Source organism: Emys orbicularis, chromosome 5, assembly GCF_028017835.1.
Source record: "Emys orbicularis isolate rEmyOrb1 chromosome 5, rEmyOrb1.hap1, whole genome shotgun sequence".
Lineage (NCBI taxonomy): Eukaryota > Metazoa > Chordata > Testudines > Emydidae > Emys > Emys orbicularis.
Window position 1 is genome coordinate 37,105,107 of NC_088687.1, and position 23,855 is coordinate 37,128,961.

The following is a 23,855-nucleotide window of genomic DNA, read 5'->3' on the forward strand; positions in this document are numbered from 1 at the left end:
GGCCGCGAGGGGTCCTTCCCTTCGGACACAGCCTGGCACGCCCCTGTCTGCCTCCCCCTCCCCCACGTGACTGTCTCTCTCCTGTGAGAGGAAGGCAGGGAGGGGGAGGGGCACCGGCCTCCTCCACTCTCATCCCCCACCCCAGCGACTACAGTTCCCAGAAGGCACCGCTCTCTCACCTTTCCCCGCCTTGCGCAGGCGCCGAGAACCTTCAAACGGCCGTGAGCCTCACGTGACCCGCTGGTAGCCAATCGGGTTTGAATCTGATTTTTTATCCGCCCCCTCCCCTCCCCGCAGCGCTTGTGTGCGATCAGATCGATCTAAGATGGCGACTGTGGAACCGGTGAGTGTTTCATTCCCTCTCCCTCGCGCCCTGATCCCCGCTCCCCTGAGCCCGGGCAGAGAAGGAGGCGGTGGGGAAGGAGGGAGCGCTCCCCCAGGGGTGGCGGAGAGGGGTGATCCCCGCTGGGGCGGGATGGGGTGAGACTGGATCGGCAAAGCTTTGAGTAGCGCACGCGCGTGGAGAGGGACGAGCCGGCCTGTATGGGGGGGGAGGGGATGTGTGGATTCCGAGCCCGTGAGTTAGGCGCGTGGTGGGGATTGTGCCGTCACCACCTGAGGCCCGCCCGGCGTGAGGCCTGGAAAGTGTGTGTGTGGGGGGGTGGACGCGAGGGGCGGCGCGTGCGTGAGGTGGGAGGGAAGAGGGGGAAGCCGGCGCGTGATGAAGAGGGGGCGCACGCGGCCTGGGCTTGGGGCGGGGGGGCTGCTGTGCTGGGGCCAGACACCGGGTGCCTGCGGTTCCTATTGTGCCAGCAGCTGCACGGTGCGTGCGGGGGAGGCCCGGCGCGTCTCCCACGCGTGCTTCCGCGCCGACTGACACAGCGGAAACGGAGAGACCCCCGTGCGCGCGCGCGCTTGGCCGCCGCACCCCGCTGGGAGCCAACCTCCCTGTCTCCCGGCGGGGTCGTGATGCGCCCGGACAGGACCGGGAGCTTCTGGTGCGCCCCTTGCGAGTGACCTTGGCGACCCTCTCCCGGTCTGCGCTCTCGTAGTCGAGGGGGGGGCGGAGGGCGGCGGCGCCGGAATGTGACCCACAGAAGAGTCTAGTGCCACCATGACTGTGGCCGGCCGGACTAGCCGCTGGCGGCGGTGGGGGAGGTACTGTCTGGTGAAATGTCCGTATTGCTGACCACCCTGGTGCGGCCAGGTAGGAAATACATTTCCTGGCCGCTGAGGTGCGGGACTAACAGGCTCCCTACTTCCTCCATCGATTTCTCTGTCTCTACCAAACTGCTCTGACATCTGGGCAGTTTAGCCCTGGATTGACCGCATGGCAGCCTACATTCAAATGTCGGGTAGGGATGGAGTGCTGAGCCATCCGCCGCATTGAAGTTACTCTTGTAAAGTGATCACTGTTCCCTTTCGGGTTTGAAGCATCCAAACTTAATATGGCTTGTTCCCTGACAAACCCTGGCACATACGTTTCACTTACCAAGCTGTTGCCACATTACTGGGGTAAATTCACGACGACTCTTGCGACATCCTGTGGCTTTGCACATATTTACTAAATATTTTTGATGTCCTTGTTTCAATTTTAAGTAGCAGAACTCCACGGAATATTATTTCTTAGATATTCTTTCAGCCTGCCTTTTCTTTATTTCTGTGTGCCACCTCCAGCCATTCTCCATGATTCATGTGATGCCATCTTTGATATACATGCTGATGTATCTCAGGGGATGGTCATCTGCAAGATTGGGTATTGGGGTCTGGAAAAGAAGGTGGGGAAGAGGTAAATAAGGCTTTTTTTTTTTTTTTTTTTTTTTTTTTTGAGATTTGTGATTTATTCTATTAAGTATTGAAAATATAATTTGAAAGTTGCTAAACTTACCTATTATCTCTTAAAAATCAAATAAATATTTTTTTTAAAGTACAACAATCAGTTTGTCTCATTTGACCTAATTGTAAATAAACTGATTTTCATAGAGAAACAGAAATAGTACTGCGTACAACAATTCGCTGAAGTTTTCTTACTGTTTTATGGTGAAGTAAATGTAGCTGAAAACATTATAGACATCCATTTCCAATTAATGGCTCTCTGCAAAGACCCAAATTACTTAAAATATAAGCAAAAGATGAGTGAATTTGATGTTTTTAAACAGTGTCTAACAGCCCTAGTAAATGATGTCATTGACTTATCCAAAGAACAGGAACAGACTAAGCAGCAACAGCATCAGTTTCCCCTTGTTGTTCACACAGTTTCTTCATGACTTGAGTTTGGGAGCAACCATTTCTAGGGTGAGAGGATCAGTGTCTCCATGTTCATTCACTTTTTTGGGAGGGCCACCAAGATCACTAATTGCTGTGATGTGGGCAGCTGTCCGCTAGTGACTGAACTGATACTAAAAGCATGCTTTCCTGAAGGATCCAAATAGCTATCAAATGGTAACCACTCTTGGTTACAACTGAACTTGAAGGTAATTTAAAGGTTCCATGCCTCGTCATAAGTCTCCTGCCTGTCCTCAATTTTTTTCTATTTGCTAAGCCTGGCCAGCATATTTCTGTACATAATACATAAAGTTTATAAAATGACTAGGGTGACACTTGTATGTAGTTGTGTTGTAGCTGTGTTGGTGCAAGGATATTAGAGACAAGTGGATGAGATAATACCTTTTATTGGACCAACTTCTGTTGGTGAGAGAGAAGCTTTCAAGCTCTTCTTCAGGTCTGTGCCCGCATAAGCTTCGTGTAAGCTTGAAAGCTTGTCTCACCAACACAAGTTGGCCCCTAAAAGATATTACTTCACCCACCATGACTTTCTAGGGTGATACTTGGCTATTTGTACAGAATTAAAACACTATTTACTGTTGTACAGTTAAAGAGGGAAAACTTCTTGTTGAGCAGATAAGCACTTCTGGCATTGGGGTTTCAAAATCTGGGACTACAGGCATATAAATCCTTCATTTTTCTGTAGTTCCTGTATCTCCCTTTCCAGTGTAACACAGAAGCATTTTATGGAGCTTGCAGTACCACCTTACTTTCCTCTGAGTGTCTTCTGCAGTTGAGGCAGGGAAGGTCTTATGAGATGGGAAGGGTGATGCCCTGTAGGGGGAAAGGGTGTTAAAGGAAAATCAAATCAAAGCTAAAGCAATTGTTGCTATTTGGTTTAATAAAAAAATCTGTGGACACCTTTCTTCAGGGTGAAAGCATGTGAGGTACAATGCAAAACATTAAAGCTTATTCAGTGAAAACATCTGTTACCAATGCAAGTATAATTCTACGAAATAACATCTGTAATGTTAGTGTTGAAACAACTAATTTCCAAAACATTTTTGTTTATAAATTTTCAAATGTCCAGAAAATCACTTTTCAGTAAGGATCTCTTCCCCCTGCCATGTTTGCTATTGAAAAGGGAAGAAAAAGAAGAAAACAAGGGCGTTAAAAAGCAAGTTTTTCCACACAACTTTAATTTAGGCCTCTTCTTGTTTGAAAATTATCAGCCAGTTCTAGTAGACATTAAAACACAAATACTCGGATGACATAGATTTCTCTGAAAATATTTAAAGAACTTAATATAATGCTTAAAATGCCTTTCTTGCTAACTGTAAAGATAATTTCAAAGCTGCATGCATCCGTGCAAGCTACATTTTGTAATGGAACTGAGTATATTTACTTTAGAGTTGTGCACTTGTACATTTTATTTTAGGGTTAGTCAACATATATGAATTTGTATTCATTTTACAGGCATTGTAAGTTCATAGTCAGAGTTGTAGTAAAGATTCAAACCCTAGCATATGTACTTCGTTTCATACTGATATGGGCGATTTCTCATTTACCTTGCTCTTCTTGCTCCAAAATCCATTGAATTTAGTGGTAACTTAAATATCAAACAAGGGCAATATATTGCATCTCGTGAAATGTAGAAATACTGTTTTGGTATGTCCCTCAAGCACCTCAAGAAAATGTAGTCTCGTTTTGGAACTTACTGTTAAATTGTATCTATAAGAAAAATATGGATCTATCAAACCTATGTACTTTTGATCATCTTATATGGATCTGAAGCATGGGTATTGCTTAAATAGGACATCAGGTGGCTGAAGGCACTTCATATGCATTGCCAGTAGCTACTGTTGGTCATAAGATAGTTTGGTTTGTTTGTTTTTAAATCAGTAATAGGGGATGTATTATTGAGAATTGACTTCTAAGAGGATTGAAGTCCTCCTTGGTCACCTCTGGCTGGCTCTTTGTGGTCATATGGCCTGCCTCGGAGACTAAGTCCACACACATCAAGTCCTGAAGATCGGACTTAATGATCCCTGCTGACCTTGCCTGGCCATGGACTGCTGGCAGCCACATGGTCATCTGCAGTTAACCTGGCTACATCAGATCAGTAATAACCCAGTGGCACTTTTAGTCGCCTGGAATACATTATAATGTGGTCATGGACATTCGGCTCTGCGGACACTCACTGTATCTGAATGTTCTTCTTTTTAATAAGAAAAGGACTGTTTGTACAAAACACTAAAGAAAAAGAAAGTCCCAATGTTAATGCTTTGGCAATATTTCAGGGGTTTCAACAACAGCCTACAGAAAATAACTTTAAAAATAAAATTCTGCCATGCTAAACCTATGAATGGTTTGGATAAATAACGTAAGAAGATAACTTACGTAACCTTGTACTCTTCCATCTCCCAAATTGCAAGCAGGTTTCAGTGTGGGATTTTGCTTTTATCATTTTGTTCTTATTCAGTGCTCTTAAATATATGTATTTTCTTAACAGTTGCATTTGTATAGTTAATTAATTCCACATTCAAAAGATCCTATCTTGAGCTGAAACTCTGTGTCTTAGCTGAAACTTTCATATCTGTTCTGCCATTTTTAAGTTGGCTAGTTGCATGCTATGAGTCAGCTTTGGTAAGGGTCCCAAGAGAGGTGGGGGAATCCCTGTCATTGGAGGTTTTTAAAAACAGGTTGGACAAATATCTGCTAGGGATGGTTTAGATTTATTTTGTCCTACTTCAGCTCAGTGGGGTGGACTTGATGACTTTTTGAGGTTCCTTCCAGCCCTACACTTCTGATTCTGTGCATAATTAAACACTAGTCTGTAGGATCTTGGCCCTTTCTAATGGAAATGGCAGACCTTGTAATGATTTATTTAAATTAAAAAATATGCAGCTGAATTATGGCTTGGAGTTTGTTAGTGTGTATGCTGTTATCAAAGCAGCTTCTAATTTAAGGATACATTTAAAGCTTTTTTGTAATTTTGACACTCCCTTTATTCTATGGAAAAGAAAATTAAACGGCAAAAGAAGCTTTGACTTTTGTTCTTAAACCTGAACTGCTTTAGGGCAGTAATTGGCCTTAATCTCTCTGTGACTAGGAATTTCTAGTGTCATTGTATCCGCTATTGGCAGAGTCCCACAGTATTAAGCCATCGTGTGATGAATTAGGCCACTGGTTCTCAACCAGGGGTAAACACAGATTTTCTAGGGGTACATCAACTCATCTAGATATTTGCCTAGATAAAATTCACTAGCAAAGTCAGTACATAGTAAAATTTCATACAGGCAATGACTTTATTCTATATACTATACCCTGAAATGTAAGTACAATATTTATCTTCCAGTTAATTTATTTTATAATTATATGGTAAAAATTAGAAGGTAAGCAATTTTTCAGTAATAGTCTGCTGTGACACTTTTTTTAACATCTGATTTTTGTAAGCGGGTAGTTTTTAAGTGAAGTGGAACTTGGGGGTACGCAAGACAAATCAGACACCTGAAATGGGTATAGTAGTGTGGAAAGGTTGAGAGCCACTGAATTAAGCAGTTTTGTTCATTATATTTTGCTTAAATATATTGCTGGTATTTCCCAACTGGGGATCAGTCTCAAGTGCAGTTGTTTAATAATGGAGAGATACTATAGTTGTAAAAGAGTTTAAGAACATAAGAACGGCCATATTGGGTCAGACCAAAGGTCCATCTAGCCCAGAATCCTGTCTTCCGACAGTGGCCAATGCCAGGTGTCCCAGAGGGAATGAACAGAATAGGTAATCCTCATGTGATCCATCCCTTGTCGCCCATTCCCAGCTTCTGGCAAACAGAGGCTAGGGATACCATCCCTGCCCATCCTGGCGAATAGCCTTTGATGGACCTATCCTCCATGAACTTACCTAGTTCTTTTTTGAACCCTGTTATAGTTTCCATCATAAGCTCACTTAAAAAAAAACAAAAAAAATCCACGCTAACTTTCTGAAAAAGTTTAGTCAGAAACGTACCTATATCATACTTCTCTTTTAGACCAGAGGAAAAGTTCTGGTCCATTTTAGATAATCACCCAAGTGATTTGAGTTAGTTATAGAACCTTGGAAAGAATTCAGATGTTTTTAATGTTAAGTCTTCTGAAGAGTTTTGTAAAAGGGTGTCCCGGACTGCGTGGTCTAAAACTTCAAATATCCATTAATCCTCAGTGAGAAGCAGTGCATAGGACCACCTATCTATGTTGGGTTTTAACAGCACTTTACATGTTATGTAAGTGCTATTGTAAACATTGAGTGCAAAACTTTGAAGTTATTAGATTAAAAAAAATAGGAACTTCTGCAGAGCTTCATGAAGATCTCTGTAAACATCATAAGTTCTAGGAGAGATGTAGTGAAAATTGTAAGAAATTTAAGTGTTTGTAGAGAGGATTACATTGTGAGAGAGAAATCATCTTACTTTCATGCCCTAGCTATTTTAAGGTTTTCTACTTACACATTTAAACAAAAACCTGTTTTTATTCCTGAATCATTTTCTCTCTTAGAAAGGAAAAACTTCTAAATAGAATTTTTTCATTTCTTGAAACTTTCAACTTTTTAAACATATTAATACAGAAGTTATTGTTTTAGAAATCCAAAATGTGCATTATTCATCTCTTGTCACATCCTAGTGCATAGGACTATTTGTTTTTAAGTTTGAGTTTCTACCTTTGGAGAAACTTGGTAAGAACTTGAAGTTCCATATGGTCTCTGCACACTTGATAAAGTTCCTTAGGTCTTGCAGTGTTTAAAAGCTGTTAAATAGTCCTGATTCCAAGGCACTTACAAATGGCTGCAGTCTTAGATTTTAAATAGTATGTATAGTGCAAAATTATACAAAGGCACAGGAGGTAGATTTGTTCAAATGTTAAACATTTTAAAAAAACTTTTTGTATCACGTCTTTTATGTATAAATCACAGAGCTTGTTTTTGTTTTTAACTTTAAACTAATAACATTATGATGTTAGTTAATAAACAGCGTGCTGACTTCATTTTCATGTGGTGAAAATGTAGCATCAACTTTCATTTATCAGTTCTATTTAAATATTTCAGCCTCATGATAATTAGAGATGCTTTATTTTATGTTCTTGGTAACTTTAGATTAGTGAGTCAACAAAGAAGAGATTTAACACATGGATGAAATTTTTGGGTATTGGTTGGAATGTTACATTATCTAATTGTTTAATTGCTAGCTTTAATAATTTAATCAAATTATTGAATTTACATCCATTTGGAAACTCATCAGAAGTTCACGACACGAAATACCATTATGTTGGCAGTGGCTTGAATCTATAATATCTAAAGTGAAGCCCTCCGTAATCCTGGTCCTCCAACTCATGAGACTTCCAGCAGACACCAGGGGCTATCTTGTTACTAGTAAACAAGATCATTTGGAACCCTCTTACATATTGACTATTGAAGAAACTTGCCTTATCCCCATATGCAGATTCCATGTTCCAGTATTAAAGGCACCAGCACATCACATGCTGGCACGTCTCGTGTAAGCAGGAAGTTTGGTATCACAGGGCAACCACTTTGTGCAACTAGAAACATCCACAAAGGTATTAACTTTAAAACAATTCTAAATACTTTGTAACTTGCCTCTTTTAGCCCTATGAAGATTGCAGCTTCAGTATTGGAAAAAGTGCTGCTCACTTTCAGGTAGACATAATCCCTTTTTAAAAAAGCTGTTATAACTGTTGCTGGATGGAAGCCAACAATAGTTGGTTTCTTAACTTCTTGAGGAAAATGTGTTAATCTTCATTTAGACGCTTTATTTATTCCTGGAAGGTATACTAAAAGCCTTCTTTCTGTTTATGCGCTTCCTTGCTACATAACCTTGTAACATCTCACTTGGGCTTCAGGTAATGTGTCATATTCCTGTTGTTACTGCTAGTCGCTTTCCTAAGATCTTTGGTTTAAGAAAATGTATACGGTTAGGATAGCCATTCCCTTGTACACATAGTTCAGTAGCTTCAAGTCACTACCTCTTTTCTTCCTAGAGCTTGATTAATTGCACAACTTTTCTTGATTTTTTTTTTTTTCAGCGTATCACGGTTAAACTACTAGACTATCCAATTAATTTAAACATTTTAATAAGATTTTGCCTGTGATGGTATTAGTTCAAGCTTTAGTGTCCAAACGAATAGCTACGGAAAGTTGCTGAATGATCATATAATATAATTAGATCAGAACCAGCAATTCTAGTTAACAGCTAGCTTTAAAATAGAATAATTCCATTTCTGAAAGTTCTGATCCTTTCATTTTAAAGGATTCTAACACTGTCAACACAACAGCTTAAAATATTGGTTGTATTTCTTGTCTGCCAGTCTTGGTGTTTTGCTTTGTTTTGTTTTTTTTCCAGGAAGAAGGCCCCAAGAAGTAATTAAAATGGAAACTTAAATATGTTGCATTGTCTGCTTAGTCAGGCCTCACCTATACTTAAAAATCTAGTACTGACATCTGTTCTAATCCAATGAATACGTAGTTGAATCTTGGTTCTTTTAACCTCAGCATAGCGCCTTTTGCTGTGCATGGGTTTAAGTGAATTATTTATATTGAGAGAGTTATTTTATTTTATTTTTTTTTGAGCTAGGTAGTTTTTAACTGTACTTTTTGGGAGTTGGCAATTGTGACTCTTGCAAACTATCTTACAAATCTGGTTGTTTGTCTTCCCATTTTGTTACGGTAAAAGCTTTTGTTGATGTCTATGTTCTAATATGCGTCTCATTACATTGGAAGCTACTCAGCAGCTGTTCTCTGGGTCAGAGGGCTGTGTGGGCACGTAGCTGTAGGTTTTGCAAGTGATGGTAGCAACCCCGATGAAGATGATTGAATCCAGTAGACAAAGCCTGTTTTAATCAGATGCTGTACACTTAACTAGAAAATCCACTTAATGTGAGAAATTCCTAGGCCACCTGTTTATTCCCAGAGATGTGTAATAGGGATCGTAATTATGGCCTCTTGGGATAAAAGTTACAGTTGAATATATCTAGTGGATTTCTCTCTCCTGCTATGGAGCTCTTAATTGCCAGAGTGTGGTCCCTGCGAATCTTTGTGACATCTGTACTAAGAAGAGTAGTAGATGCAGAAGAAATTCCCAAGATACAGAATCCTGTTACCATGTATATGTACTTGATATCTTTTTAAAACTGTGAATGGGATCGTTCTGCCAAGTTTTCCAGGAGATGTCGATATATCTGATTCTGTTCAGAAACTGTAATACACCTCTACCCCGATATAACGCTGTCTTGGGGAGCCAAAAAATCTTACGGCGTTATAGGTGAAACCGCGTTATATCGAAATTGCTTTGATCCGCTGGAGTGCGCAGCCCCCCCCCCCCCCCTCGGAGCACTGTTTTACCGCGTTATATTCAAATTAGTGTTATTTTGGGTCGCGTTGTATTGGGGTAGAGGTGTATATGTAGTGAGTACATTGAGCTGTCTGCTACAATGCATATAAGAGGAACAGGGTTGACCCTACAAAGGCTTCCAATTTAGCAGGTAACCAGGTTTGGATTTACTATGCTACCCTATTTGTATATCTGTGGGAAAAAAACTAACAAAACTAGAGAAGGCAGATCTTTAAAAGCAAGCTTGTACCCACTTGCTCATCCTAAAACAAATCCAGGTTTGAGAAATGCATTTAGTAATTGATAACAGTAAAATGTTTAGAAAATCTCATTTTAAATATGGTATTTTAAAAACTACTACTGCTAATGGTAATTTTACTAATAAAATATTTTAGGGCACTAGCAGTATGGGGATTATAAGAGTTTATACTAATCAATAACTGGCTTTAACAATCCAGCTGAAAGCTTTAAGCAACTTTTACTAACTGGATTTAATACACTGCACATTTGATTAATAATGAGAAATGTTTCACTGTGTAAACATTTGGTCTGATGGTCTGAGCAAAGGGTGGAATGTGAAAGATCAAAAGAAACTGTAACAAGTAGCATTAACAAGCAAAAACTAAAATTTTGTTTTACCCCAGCGTAGCTCACTCTGTTTTGCTCAACTTGATAGCATTTGTACTGAGCATAAACTGCTCTAGTTGAAAGTTAAACTTCTGTGTACCTGAAACTTATCCTCAACTCTGTTTTGAAGCAGAAAACTCCAGTTTCATGGAATAGATTAACTTTTGCAAGTGATAGCATACATAGCAGTGCTTAGACCCGATGGCATGTCTTGTATTGCATAACTATCTCATAACTTGATTAGTTTTTGAGGGAGTCATGTCATCCTGTGCCAAAAGGATCATAGTTGGCTATTGCAGGGCCTTTGAAGTGAGTGAGTCATTAGGACACTTGTGAATGACATCTTGAAAATGAACTTTTTTAAATGTTCACGTAAGTTACTTGGTATCAGAATTGCTCTAACTAGATGTAATTTGATGGGCTGTGGGGTGGAGTGGGATGTTTTCTATTCAGTTTTGGTCCATGCATGTGGTATCCATAAATACAACAAGCAAGTAAAAGATTTCTAGCACATGCATACCTAATATATTTTTCTAAAACTATTTAAAACTTGCACTTGCTTGTTATCACTTTCCTATTCCATTCCTAGTTAGTCTTGTACTCATCCTTCTAGCCTAGGTTGCACTGGACAACTAGAAAAGTAGGTGACTAGTCTAGTGGATTTAAAAAAAAAAATCTTAGATGTTGTTCTTTAGCTATTTAAAGAGCTGATTACTTAGTGGATCTGAGTAGGCTGCTCAATAGAAATAGCTACAGGAAAAACAGCAATTTTCAAAACTTCCCATTCGTACACTAAGTATTAAAACAGTCTTGATGAAGACTTCATTAGTGTTTGCAGAATTCTGTGTGGTCCTAATCTATTTGTGTTTAATAAAACAGCAGTGAAGTACTGTGAACAAAAGTCAGCATTATTTCAAAATATGAATACCTCCTCCAACCCCCAATTCTAGATGATAGACAAGATTTTGTTGCTAAAGTATAAAACCTAAGACTATATCAGATTATGAGAGGACATTTATTTTTTTAAGCTTGTTTACTTTGTGTATTTGACAGCATTTGTGTGTTGGCCATTTCATTTTTTTTTCTTTCACTCGGGGGGGGGGGTCTTTCACATGGCTTCAGGAGGGATAGTTCAATTTAAAAAAAATTTAAATGTGATTGGTCAACTACAAAATGATCAGGAGGCTAACGGGGGGAGATGGGAGGTAGCAGGGTACAGTTCCTGAAACTACTAACACTTGAATTTGGACATGATTTAATGGAGTGCCCCTTTTTAAAAGAAATTGTCATGTGAACCAGATCTGGCAACAGAATCTAAAATAGAATACTACTTTTGGATATTGTAGGGAAGTCTATTAGTATATTAATAATTTCTTAGTAAAATATTTCCGCAATTAAGGCAGGAGGCTGTGCTATCTGTATTGTATTTGAATTAGCAGTGAAGTCCTAAATATCAGTGCCTCAACAATGTTTTTCTGTGTAATCCATGTTGTTATTTGAAGAGCATTCTAGGTAAGATATGGTACAATATAATCTCATACTTCTTTAAACATCACAAAATGCTGCCACTTCATCTTCATGTTATCCCTTCAGGTCCACTCCACTTCTCCTCAGTTTTCCAGTAGCTCAGAAGCTGCAGGGCTATGAATAACTTTGAGAGGTGGGAAATCCATGTTCAAATCACTTCCCTTCAGGTGGGGTGGAGGGATTGAACCAATGTGTGCCTCATCCTGAGTAAGTACCCTAACCACTGGGCTAAAGGTTATAATGGAGGCTACTGCCTCCTCCTCCACCCTCCAGCTGTTTTGTGTGAAGTGTGCTTTGAGAACGCATATGGGGGTCTGTCCCCACAGGCAAGTTGGCAGTGGAATGGAACACCTACTTTCGCATGCTTTGGGGGATTGTACTGGGACTTGTGCATTGTGTGCATACCCAGAGGCAGAAATTTAGGGTCACAGGGGACTTTTACAGTGAAAGTTTAGGCACCTAGGGATTATAGGTGCCTTCAGGGTTACACTTAGCAGGGATTTTGAGGATCTTGGTGGTGCGTAACTCCCACTTCAGGTGCTGAAGTCCTTTTGACTTGTCATGGCTGAACTTAATCTACTTCTGCACTACTTCTCTTTGATCAAGACCGCAAAGTCTAAAATTTTACCTAGTTTTTAAATCCTTTTTTGTGACACTGGATTTAGGAGTGTCTAGAATATTTTTACATTTGGGTAGGTTTTGTTTTGTGTGGGGGGTGTAACTAAGTGCTGGTTATTGTGCAGAATCAGCTGTACACAGCTTTGTTTGCCCTAAATGTAGAATGAGCTGTCTTTCATCCCCTGTCTCTTGAATGTTACAGCAAGGATTGCAAATTGGAGTGGGATGGAGAGATGGCAGTAGCTGCTGGAAATGCTTTATTATGCTTTCTAAAGTTCTGAGGGAATGACTTTAATAGCCACAGTGTCATGTTTGAAATTGTAGAATTAAATGACAAGCTTGAAGAGCAACACACATCCTGAATTCTTTCTTCTCTACTCATGTTTTTTCCATATTCTGTTTTAAATGTAATAAATTCAGTGTATATTTGAGGTCTGTAGCACTTTCTCTAAAGCAAGTGTAGGATGATATTTTGAATCAAGGTGTATTGTAGTAGCAGGTGCTAATGGGTAACTTAAACTCATTGGGAAAGGTAAACTTCATATCTGAGAATTACTTTTAGTTAACACTACACTGCCATTTAGGGCACATATTTCAGCTCATACTTGCTTACGTTGGGAGTACAGGCATTGGAAATTACCCTGTTTGAAGTTCAATACTTGTAGTGTTTAGTCTTGGCTGCAGTAGTTTTGGAGTCAAGTATCTCTCAAACCCTTAGGGCTTAGAAACAAGTTATGCAAATGCATTGAAAGGCTGGCAATCTCTACTTTCCAGGGATAGTTCATTAGATTCCAGACCTTAAAATCAAATCATTCTAATTATCATCTTCCTCCTTGCAATTCTGACATTCAATGGCTGCCTCCTCAGGAAGCACTGATTATGGAAATCAGTGTTGTACGCTAATGGTTCTAAAACTAAAGTGCACAGAGCTCATTCCTGGAACTCCCAATTCTTAAAGATCGCAAGCAGGCTTTTGTGCCTTCTGGTACTTGGTAAAATAAGCTGTATAAACCACATTGAAATCAAAGTGGAGCTGGGGGAAACCCAACAGCAAGCAAAATTACATGAATTTTTGTGGTCCGATATCTTGTGACCTGCTAGGGTTTACGAGCATGTTGCATAGATGAGCACAAATACTTGCAGGGCCATATGTGTTTTTATGCTGTGATCCTGGACTGCTAATCAGAAAAAAGGTAGGGGAAGCTAATTCTCTGAAGTAAACTTAAGAGGGTGGTAGCTAAGTGTTTGCAGAATACAGTTGAAGACACACAATAATAATTTTGCTTTTCTTTATACAGGAAACCACTCCCAATCCTCAGACTTCAGAAGAAGAGAAAACTGAAACAGCACCAACTCAGGAGGTTGCCAGCCCTGAACAGTACATTAAGCATCCACTACAAAATAGGTGAGCCATGTTGTTCTGCCACCAGGCTTTGTGATTCTACAGGTAAATACGCCACCTCAAAATTCTCATAGTTGCTATTTTGTCAAATTATTGTGTTTTACAGAGAAAAGCTTCGTTTTTTCACTTTTTCTTCATAAACTTTCAGCCTATTCTAACAAGTTTTTTCAGTGACCTCATGAAGAAATAAAAACCCAATTGTACTGGTTCTGAGTTCTTCTTCTATTGTAATTGAAACCTTTTGTTTGTATTAATAATAGTGATAGAGTAGCTGAGATCTCTTCCCTCTGTATATTTTCTTATTGCAGCCAAGAGGCTCTGAAGGTGGTGGGGAGAGGCAAAGTTCTTTCTTCTATCAGTCAGAGGCAGGTAGAGCTTCACATGTATCAGACATACGAAAGTGGCTGATATCAAAAATTGAGCCCCTACCAAGCAGGGTCCAGAAATCTACTTAGATAGAAACCATAGTGTACTATTCGATCCCAGCAACGAAGTGCTACGGATCTGGGCATCACATGGGATGTTAGCCCTAGATGTCATTAGGGAGTTATACACCCTCATCTTTCATGTATTTTTCTTAAAGTTTTCATGGTTGTACTACACTGATGGAAGCAGTAGTGGTAGACCAACTGAGGAGCTGTTTTCATCGGGGTTGGCCAACAAGTTGGTAAAACTCTACTGGCCAGTTTGTATTAGTGTTTCCACTTTGCTATTACCAGTGGCAATGCAATGGTGCAAAATTCTAAGAAAAATGTGTAGCTCCTCACTTAACGTTGTCGTTGTTCCTGAAAAATGCGACTTTAAGTGAAACGATGTTAAGGTAATCCAATTTCCCCATAAGAATTAATGTAAATGGCGGGGGAGGGGGTGTGTTAGGTTCCTGGGGGACATTTTTTTGCCAGACAAAAGGCATTACATACATTTAAAACAATTTTTAAACAAGCAATTTAATGCTACGCGGGGGGGGTGGGGGGAATAATGTGCACGTGCTGTGTGTTTACAAACATACTGTACATACAGTACAGCACTATAGTTGGGAGGTGCTCCTGCCTTACCCTACACAGGCACAGCCCACTGGCACTGGAGATGAGGCAGGCAAGGAGGCTGAAGGTGCTGTAGGCTAGGAGAAGCACATTGCGCAGCAGCGGCAGCTTCCCCTACTCTGCAAGCACCAGGGGCGGGGAGGGGGCTCAACCCTCACCCTGCCCACTCCCCCCTTCCCCCAAGCCCCCATCCTTGACCTGCCTCTTCTCCTCCCCCACCTCCTCCCCCTTTACTTCCCACGCTGCATCCTCGCTCCTCCCCCCTCCCTCCTAAACTCCACAAGCCAGCTGATTGCCGCTGGGAGGGGGGAGGCATGCCGAGTCTTCGCTCCTCCCCCCTGCCGGGGCAATCAGCTGACTTGCGGTGTTTAGGAGGCAGGAGGGAGGGGGGAGGAGCGAGGACTCGGCACGCAGGCTCCCCCTCCCTCCCCCCGGCCTTCTGCCCAGGGCAATCAGCTGGCTTGCGGCGTTTGGGAGGGAGGGGGAGCCTGCGCGCTGAGTCCTTGCTCCTCCCCCCTCCCTCTTGCCCCCGAAATGCCGCAAGCCAGCTGATTGCCGTGGGGGGGAAGGCGCTGATCCGCGGGGTCTGCTGGCGGGCGGGGGGGCGCTGTAGGGAGGCGGGGGTGTAGGGAGGCTGCCAGCTGTGGAGAAAGGCAGCCAAACAACGCAAGAGTGGAGCATTGCACAACTTTAAATGAGCATGTTCCCTAATTGATCAGCAACGAAACAACGTTAACCGGGATGACTTAAAGTGAGGAGTTATTGTATAGGTGTTTTCTTAGGCTAAATTTCTCAAGCACTGCGAGCAACAATTACAATGCTGTTTGTAGTTATTAAATATTTTAAAACAATATTCACAAGACCACTTATGAAAATGTTAGTTTTGAGTAAAATATTCGGAACCTAGGATATCAATTTGGGGAATTGATTTAAATCATCAATTTTTAGTCAACTTTTCCATTTGTACTACAGTTATTTTTGAGAGGTGCATTCGCATTGGTTGATATGACCATTAAATCATGTTGATTTACAATTAAATACACCAAATTTAGTGTAAATGCTCTATCTTTTTGCTACATAGGAGGGTACACTATAACTATATACATATATTTAAGCAATTGTATAGCTTAAAATTTTCAGATTCTTATTAATTAGACATTTTACTGTTAGAAAATGGTGAATGATGTATTTATTTACTAGGTAAGTAACTTTTTGCTCTTGATTTGTGTCAGGCTGCATTAGGATAGTAACTGGAATTTAAAGAAACACAAAACAGCATATACAATTTTTTTTTTGGGGGGGTGGGGAAACAATATTAAATGTTTTGGATACATAAACTTGTATTATCAGAACATGTTTCACATTTACAACTAAATGATTTATTAACAGAATAGAGGGATTAACTGTAGACAGCGAATTAAACTGATTATTTCAGATCAGCCTGGGCAATTTTTCAAATATGCAGAAGTGAAAATGACTGGAGTTTGTTAGTTAGGCTGTCCTTCAAACTTTTAGAACTAGTAGATCTGATCTCCCTCCTCATTTGTATTTGTGAACTAGAAGAGAGACAAGTGTTCATGCTTTTTCAGTTCCCAGTCAGTTTCTAGACTTTGAATGAATTAGTTCAAATGAAGAAAATACTCCTGTGCTTGCAGAAGGTTACTATTGTCAAACAAACTCTGTTTCCCAGGATTTAGCTAATGACTTCCTCCAGTTCAGTTGTGACCACCTTCATACTTTTATTGATGATTTACTGCTTGAATGGTTCACATATCGCATGATTGATTGGGTGATTATTAGATGCCCACATCACAGCAGCACCATCTTTAGCAGTTAGGCATCTACCCCGGTTCATTGGATTGAGAATATTGGCAAGAAAATGTTTAGAGTAAGTGCTTCATCCATCTGCTTCTTTACTGCTTGAAGTTTAACTTTGTGGTAGGTATTTCTTTCTTCGGCATCTCTTGAAGTTCTTTGCAGATTTCAGCAGCATCAGCAATGCAGCAGCAATCTTTCTGCTGTTTGTCCCAGGGTATGGAAATAGCTTTCAGTAAATTCAGCATGGATTCTAAATTTCTTCCTAGTCTGATGTTGAATACTTTAGCTGTGATAGTTCCATCTGTTTTGTCACGATTTTCTTCACAAATTATAAGAATAGGCCAATTCTTAATATAGCCCAGAACATTCAACAACTGACTTCTATCATACATCTTGGGGGAGAATTGGTTTGGCTCCTCCTGCTCTCTGCAGTGCAGCTAAATTGAAGTGGTTGTCACGGTTTACAGGATTGGTGCTATATGCCCAGCTTTGGAACATCCTCTTGGAGGAACCCCTTCTATGTCCCTGACCCCCAAGGAGTTGGTCTCCCTTTCATGATAGGCTACATGGCCTCACCCTCTCCTTAGATTGAACCTCTGGGCTGCAGCACTCCTGCTTCAAACTAGGATCTCTGCTCAGTCAGTCTAACTGAGATAGACTCCTGTTTAGAGACTTGTACACTCTTCAGGGACTATTGGACTTCACCCAGTATTTGCAAAGACACTCAAAAAGCGTTTTAAATAGTATGGTTTATTAGTCAATTGGAACATAGTATTGGAAGTCCTTAGGTTAGAATAGAGAAATAAAGGTTAAAGCATAGAGGTCAGCTCAGAGCAGTTCACCAGCCAAGCTGTAGTGAAGTCCATTTTTCAGGCTCTGTGTCTCCTTGACCGTAGTCAGTTCCCAGGTGAGAGCCCACTCTTATTCTCCCACCTCACTTCTCGGTCCTTTCTTCTTGTGATGGGGTATCTCCTCAGCTTCCCTCCTGAGAGGTGGGGAAATCCTCTTCTCTTCCCCTTCCCCCCCCCCCCCCGGGTCTCTTTGGTTGCTCGATGTCAGTGTCCTGATGATTGGGCTTTCCAGTGTCTTTCTCAGTTGATATGGATCGGCATAGGCCAGTTCTTTTTAATGAACCCTTCATTTTGCTCAGACAGTTAGGCGGCACACACAAACCTGTCTTTTAGCCTGCCCTGAGACACACATAGGATTCATAAAAATAGTGTCAAAAAAATTCCCGCTTTGTCACAGTTATTACCAAAATATTTTGCAATTTCAACATTTTGCTTTATTCCTGGAGTTGTATTTGGCTAAAAGATGCATCAGATGAGCACTGCACCCATATAAGTTTCAGATTCCCTTAATTATTTTCTTCCAAATGTGGTCTCATCTTTGCTACATTTGTAGCGTTTTCTGTAACATAGCTACATGCGTCAAGCTTGAATTTTTGTTCAGTTTGTTACAGCTTTTATTGCTACTTTTAAGTATTCTGATGTATGGGTATATCCTGATGTATCAATTAGTTCTGTAAGATAGACAACTCCAACTTCTGTTGACACAGACTCTCTCTACTTGATCATTGTGTACATTGTTCCACCAATCAAGACTCAGTTAACAAATTTCCTATCAATGTTTTTTGCACACTGTTCAATTTCCTCCTCAAACGTTGTATCCAGCAATGTCTGTTCTGCTGGGTGGAATCTAGCCTGGTCATAATGATTGAACCATGTAAATGAAATTTGTGTTCTGAACAAGACGAGAGGGGGAATGTGTTGCATAAATGAACCAAGTAATTTTTTCATCTATGATGTCTTGCTGGAATTGGCTGGTCCTGATTATGAACTCATCCATGGTTTTACTGGATGCTGAAGAGCTTCTCTTTTTTGATGCAGGTAATTTACTGTCTGACGTAGATTTAGCTGCAGCACTGCTGGTGGTACCAGCATATGACTATGAAGTGGTAGATGTTGCAGATTGACATTCATAACTCCTTATGTCTAAGTTGGACACTGAAACAAAATGGTAAAAAAGTCACTCTTTCAGTGCGCTGCTTGGAAAAAATGAGGTTGTAAATGAGATTACTCCTATTGCAGCTGTTTGCACCACTGTTTAAATTATATAATTTATTCTAAACCCAGTTTTATAGGGAAAGTAATTAACAAATTATAAGGATTATCTAAATCTATTTAATCCCTTATCTCTAGTCATATACTAGTGAGCTTGAAAAACATTTTAATGTTAAAATTCATAAATGTACTTTTAAACCGGAAGTCTTCACCTATGCTGTTTGATTATACTGAGCAATAAAAAATAATTCAGTAGTCCAGTAGTAACTTAAAAAAATGTAATTGATAAATACTCTCAAAACAAACATACCAATTACATTTTGAATACAAACATTTTGAAATTCATAAGTAATCTACCCAAAACACAAATTTGACAATCTAAGTTGTCATTTCCTAGCATAGTAAGACATGGTAGGAAGTCCATAAGGATGGTGCAGAAATAAGTTTGCTAACCAGTTGATTCAGATTTTTCAGACATCTCCACATCCTGTTAAAAGTCATTGCCTTCTGAGGAGCATTTTTCATGTTTGTCTGATAACCGGGCACTGCTTCTCTTTTTTTTTTTACACTTTTTACATGTGGCATGTTTGTTTTTTTTACCCAAAGATATAGGAATTTCTTGAAAATATTCCCGAATATGGACTTTTTTGTGACCTGTAGCCATGGCAATTTTTCCCCCTGCAGTTCCTGGGTCTTGAAATGAACCCCAGAGGCTGCACTCTGAAGAGTGTTATCTGTTCTTCCCATAGTGTCCTGCTTAGACACCAGTGTTGCTCCTTTCTGGTTGTGAGATTGCACTCACCAGAGTAGAGCTGTGATGAAATGTTTCATATTAATGTGCCTTTAAGTTTTAATCTGAGCAAACAATGAGAAGTTAAGTACAATAAGATAAGGCAAATATTTACAGATTACCTTTAAGATTTCTCATTAAAGCTTGTTGTCATCAATAAGTTTAAATGTCAGCTTCATTTTTAATCTCTAATCATTCCAATATATACATGATGGGGGAAGTGCTTCTTGGCATGTGTGCTGAGACGAAATCTTTCTTCTAATCTTTCATCAGAATCTATCTGAAAGAGATGCCTAGGTGAAGGGGACAAAGGACTTTAATCACATAGAGAAGAGGTTCCCAAACTATATCTAACCTTGATATTCCATCACTTCATGGCAGTTTTAAAAGAAGGTGGTACGGGAACCGCTGACATAGCGTACTCCTAACATGAACAGTCAGCAGTCTTTCGCAGATTACAGCCAAGAGTCCGCTTCGATGTACAAGGCTGCAGTTTACCTATAAGCACAACTAAATCCTTGTTGTGAAGCTCAAGCAAATGGTCATTCAGTCATGAATGTAACACTGATCACTTACATAAAACCTTTCAAAAAGGATTTTAAATAGCTGCACATAAATGATTGGTTAGGCCTCCTAACACTTCTCTATGGGCTGGTCCACACTAACCCCCCAGTTCGAACTAAGATACGCAACCTCAGCTACGTGAATAACGTAGCTGAAGTCGAAGTACCTTAGTTCGAACTTAAAGGTACTTACCAAAGGTCCACACGCGGCAGGCAGGCTCCCCCGTCGACTCCGCGTACTCCTCTCGCGGAGCAGGAGTACTGGCGTCGACGGCAAGCACTTCCGGGATCGATTTATCGCGTCTAGACAAGACGCAATAGATCGATTGCTTACCGCCGAACCCGGAGGTAAGTATAGACGTACCCCATGTTGAGACTCAGAGGCTGTCACTTTCCCAAGATCCAGAATTAGAATTCAAGCCTGTTTCTCTTCTGAATTTCTCCTGCCACCTAGGAACTGGTACTGAGTTTCATGCTGTTACCTCAGTGGCAGTGTCTCTCTTCTCTGTACTTGTTATCCAATAAGTGTACTCAAATCTCTTCATTTCTGACTTATTTTTAATGTACAGTACATCATTTTATCTTTAGGTGGGCACTCTGGTTCTTCAAAAATGACAAAAGCAAAACCTGGCAAGCAAACCTTCGTCTGATCTCAAAGTTTGATACCGTTGAAGATTTTTGGGCGTAAGTAAAACTTTTAATCCACATACTAATCCTGTGGAATATTGGGGAAGTAGCTTGACGTTCCTCTCTGTATTAGCAAAAAGGTACTCATTAGCTACTAACTAAATGTTAGTTTCTGGAGTGTAAATTGGAATTTGTCTCAACTGTTTGGGGTGGACGTCTTAATCTTCAGAATGAGAAGCTTTTTCAAAAAAACAAACTTGTATATAAACTATTTCTTGGGTTTTTTGGTGGTTTAAATCCATCAAATATTACTTTACTGTTTGCGTGGATGGGATGGAATTGTAATTGTGTTGATAATAAACAGATTGTTCTGTCTTGCAGTCTGATATTGCAATGTATATAGGCCTGAAGGTTCAAACATGGCTTATTACACGTAGACTAGATTTTAGACTAGATTTTTTTCAGGGTCATAAACAGAATTAAATTGAAGCCTGAACTCTGCTTTTGGTGTAATAATTTCCTGTGCACAATATCCTGTATCTGAAAACTTTAGCCAGAAATTATTAGTGACTTTTGGTGCCCAACTTGAGGAACCTTAGAGGGGCCAGTTTTTCAGAGGTCAGGTGCTTGTTTGTTTTCTGAAAAACAGGCCCCCTTTAAGGTGCCTCAGGTTGGACACCCAAAAATCACTAGTCACTTCTGAATATCTTGGCCTTCTTATGCACGTTTTGAAAACACCTTTCCTGTTTATCAAGCAGAGTGAGTAGAAATAACCAGGCAAGTTGTATGTACAGTATTCTCGAGGGCCTGGGATATTGGTGAATTGAAGATATATTAAAGTTCTAATTTGTATAACAGACAGATACTGGGCAGAGTACCGTAGATCTCAAAGATACTGGGGAAACCAGACATTTGGAAACCAAATAAAACCTTCCCACTGCGCCACACTTCACCTCCCTTGTGAAATTGTCTTGGCCATCCAAGGATATAGATTCTGTCACATGATTGGTACTATGAGTCCCATAGGAATTAAGCAAAACAGGAAGTTTCAGAGCATTTCAGAAGAGGGTAGAAGGGAAAATCATTTCTCCCCCATGTCTGTTGGAGCCCGGCCACTAACAGCAGCACCTGAGCCATAGGCATGAGCTCTTTAATGATTTTGGTTCCTGTGGGTTGCTTTTACTGAAATTAAAGAGGCTGTCTTTAAGTGTCTTGCATATTGTGATATAAATGGGGACAGTGCATTGGGAAAATGGAGGAAAAAAGTACGTGTGTTTGAAGGTGGGATATGGTTGACGGAGGGAAGACATATTGGTGCTTAACCTTTTTAAAACACTGACTCTCCACCTTCTGAGTAGCAAGGTCACTGAGGATTTTGTTGGCGTCTGCCCTCTGGATGTGAGAGCTGAGAACTGGAAAGTGGTAACATGAGGTGGAAAAGGTGTTTTTTATGTTGGTGTGGGACACCCATGGGAATAACAAGTGGCAATAATAGTTACTGGGATGCTAGAGGGATTGTGTTATAACATGATTGTTGGACAGGAGAGTTTTTGTGTGGATAGTGTGGGAAAAATCAGTGTGTGCAGGTGGCCTACTCTGGGGTTTGTTCAGGCAATCGGCTTTGGCAGGTGCATCATAGGATGGTTGTCAAGTTGAGTGAACATGCTTGAAACTTGGAGATCTTGGATGAGGTGTGTGGGTCAGTTGTGTGAGCTTTGGCTTTTCAGCACTGTTGTGGTGGACAGGGAAAGACAACGATCCCACTGGTCTCGCCATTTCTGGGGAAGCAGTTTTTGGCAGATATAAACCTTGTCCTGATTCGTGCTGTTAATGCGTGGTTTTATGCTAATAAAGTTGATCGTGGATGAGTTTGGGCATGCATGTTACCAAGACCTGGTTGCATGAACTAGCAGAATACTTACTAACCCGGATGGCTCCAGTCAGAGTTGGCTACAGCATCAGTTATAGCAGGGGCAGGCAAACTTTTTGGCCTGAGGGCCTCATGAGGTTTCGTAAATTGTATGGAGGGCCGGTTAGGGGAGGGAGTCATTGCCCGGCCCCCACCTCCTATCTGCCCTCCCCCCCCCGGGACTCCTGCCCCATCCAACCTCCCCTGTTTCCTAATGGCCCCTCTGGGACCCCTGCCCCATCCACATGCTGCAGCCCCATCCAACCCCTACACTCATTCCTGACGGCCCGCCTGGGACCCCTGCCCCATCCAACCATCCCTTCTCCCTGTCCCCGGAACCCCTGTCCCCGGAACCCCTGCCCCTTGCCGCCCCATCCAATCCTCCTCCTTCCTGCTCCCCCTGTTCCCCCCCGCCCACCACCCTGAACTCCCCTGTCCTTTATCCAACCCCCTCTTTCTCCCCCCCCCCGCTCCCTGCCCCCTTACCGCGCTGCCTGGAGCACCGGTGGCTGGCGGCGCTGGAGCCAGGCCACGCCGCCACCACGCAGCACAGAGCACTGGGTCAGACCGGGAGCTCACAGCCCCACCGCCCAGAGCATTGTGCCAGCAGCGGAGCGAGCGAGGTGAGGCTGCAGGGGAGAGGGGACAGCAGGGGAGGGGCCGGGGGCTAGCCTCCCGGGCCAGGAGCTCAGGCCAGGCAGGACGGTACCGCGGGCCATAGTTTGCCCATCTCTGAATTACAGGGTATTAAACTGAAAGATATTTTGCGCTCTTCATCCACTGTATGAACCTGCGTCAAACTCCGTGGTAGTTTGAGAGCAGCTACTAAAATAAAGGTCCAGTTGAAGCAGCAGGTGGAGAGCGCAATCTAGCAGTGCTTTCTGGTGATGAACCAGAACCTAATATAGATAGTCATGGACCACAAATTAGTGAAGTCTTCATTCCTTGTTCTAACCTCTGCACTGGTCCCAACAGTAGAGAATATGGAGACAGCTGTCACAGTTTCAGGGATTTCTCCCCCAAGCTGCACTCAGGAGTTCCCAGTCAGGTCTCCAGCCATCACCTGTCTCTGGATAGGAACCAGGGGTTTTAAGGCTACACAGCTGCCTGCCTTAGACTTTGATATCCTCAGCAAACCAGTCTGCGTAAAGGCCAGCGTGTTTCTTCCTTTCTCTAGGGGCTATGAACAGTGTATTGCGAGCAGTTAAGTTACCCCACAGCTTT

At 41.4% G+C, this 23,855-nt stretch overlaps 1 protein-coding gene across 3 annotated transcripts in view; it reads left to right on the forward strand.

Annotated features, from left to right (window-relative positions):
• Positions 1 to 298: 298 nt before the first annotated feature.
• The window catches only part of EIF4E (eukaryotic translation initiation factor 4E), a 43,458-nt gene continuing 19,901 nt past the window's right edge, over positions 299 to 23,855 (forward strand). For all 3 annotated transcript variants that reach the window (XM_065404720.1, XM_065404721.1, XM_065404722.1), the window contains exons 1-3: positions 299 to 343; positions 13,715 to 13,821; positions 20,684 to 20,779. In XM_065404720.1, coding sequence (XP_065260792.1) covers positions 326 to 343; positions 13,715 to 13,821; positions 20,684 to 20,779 — 221 coding nt within the window. In that variant the 5' untranslated portion in view covers positions 299 to 325. The remainder of the gene's footprint in view (positions 344 to 13,714; positions 13,822 to 20,683; positions 20,780 to 23,855) is intronic.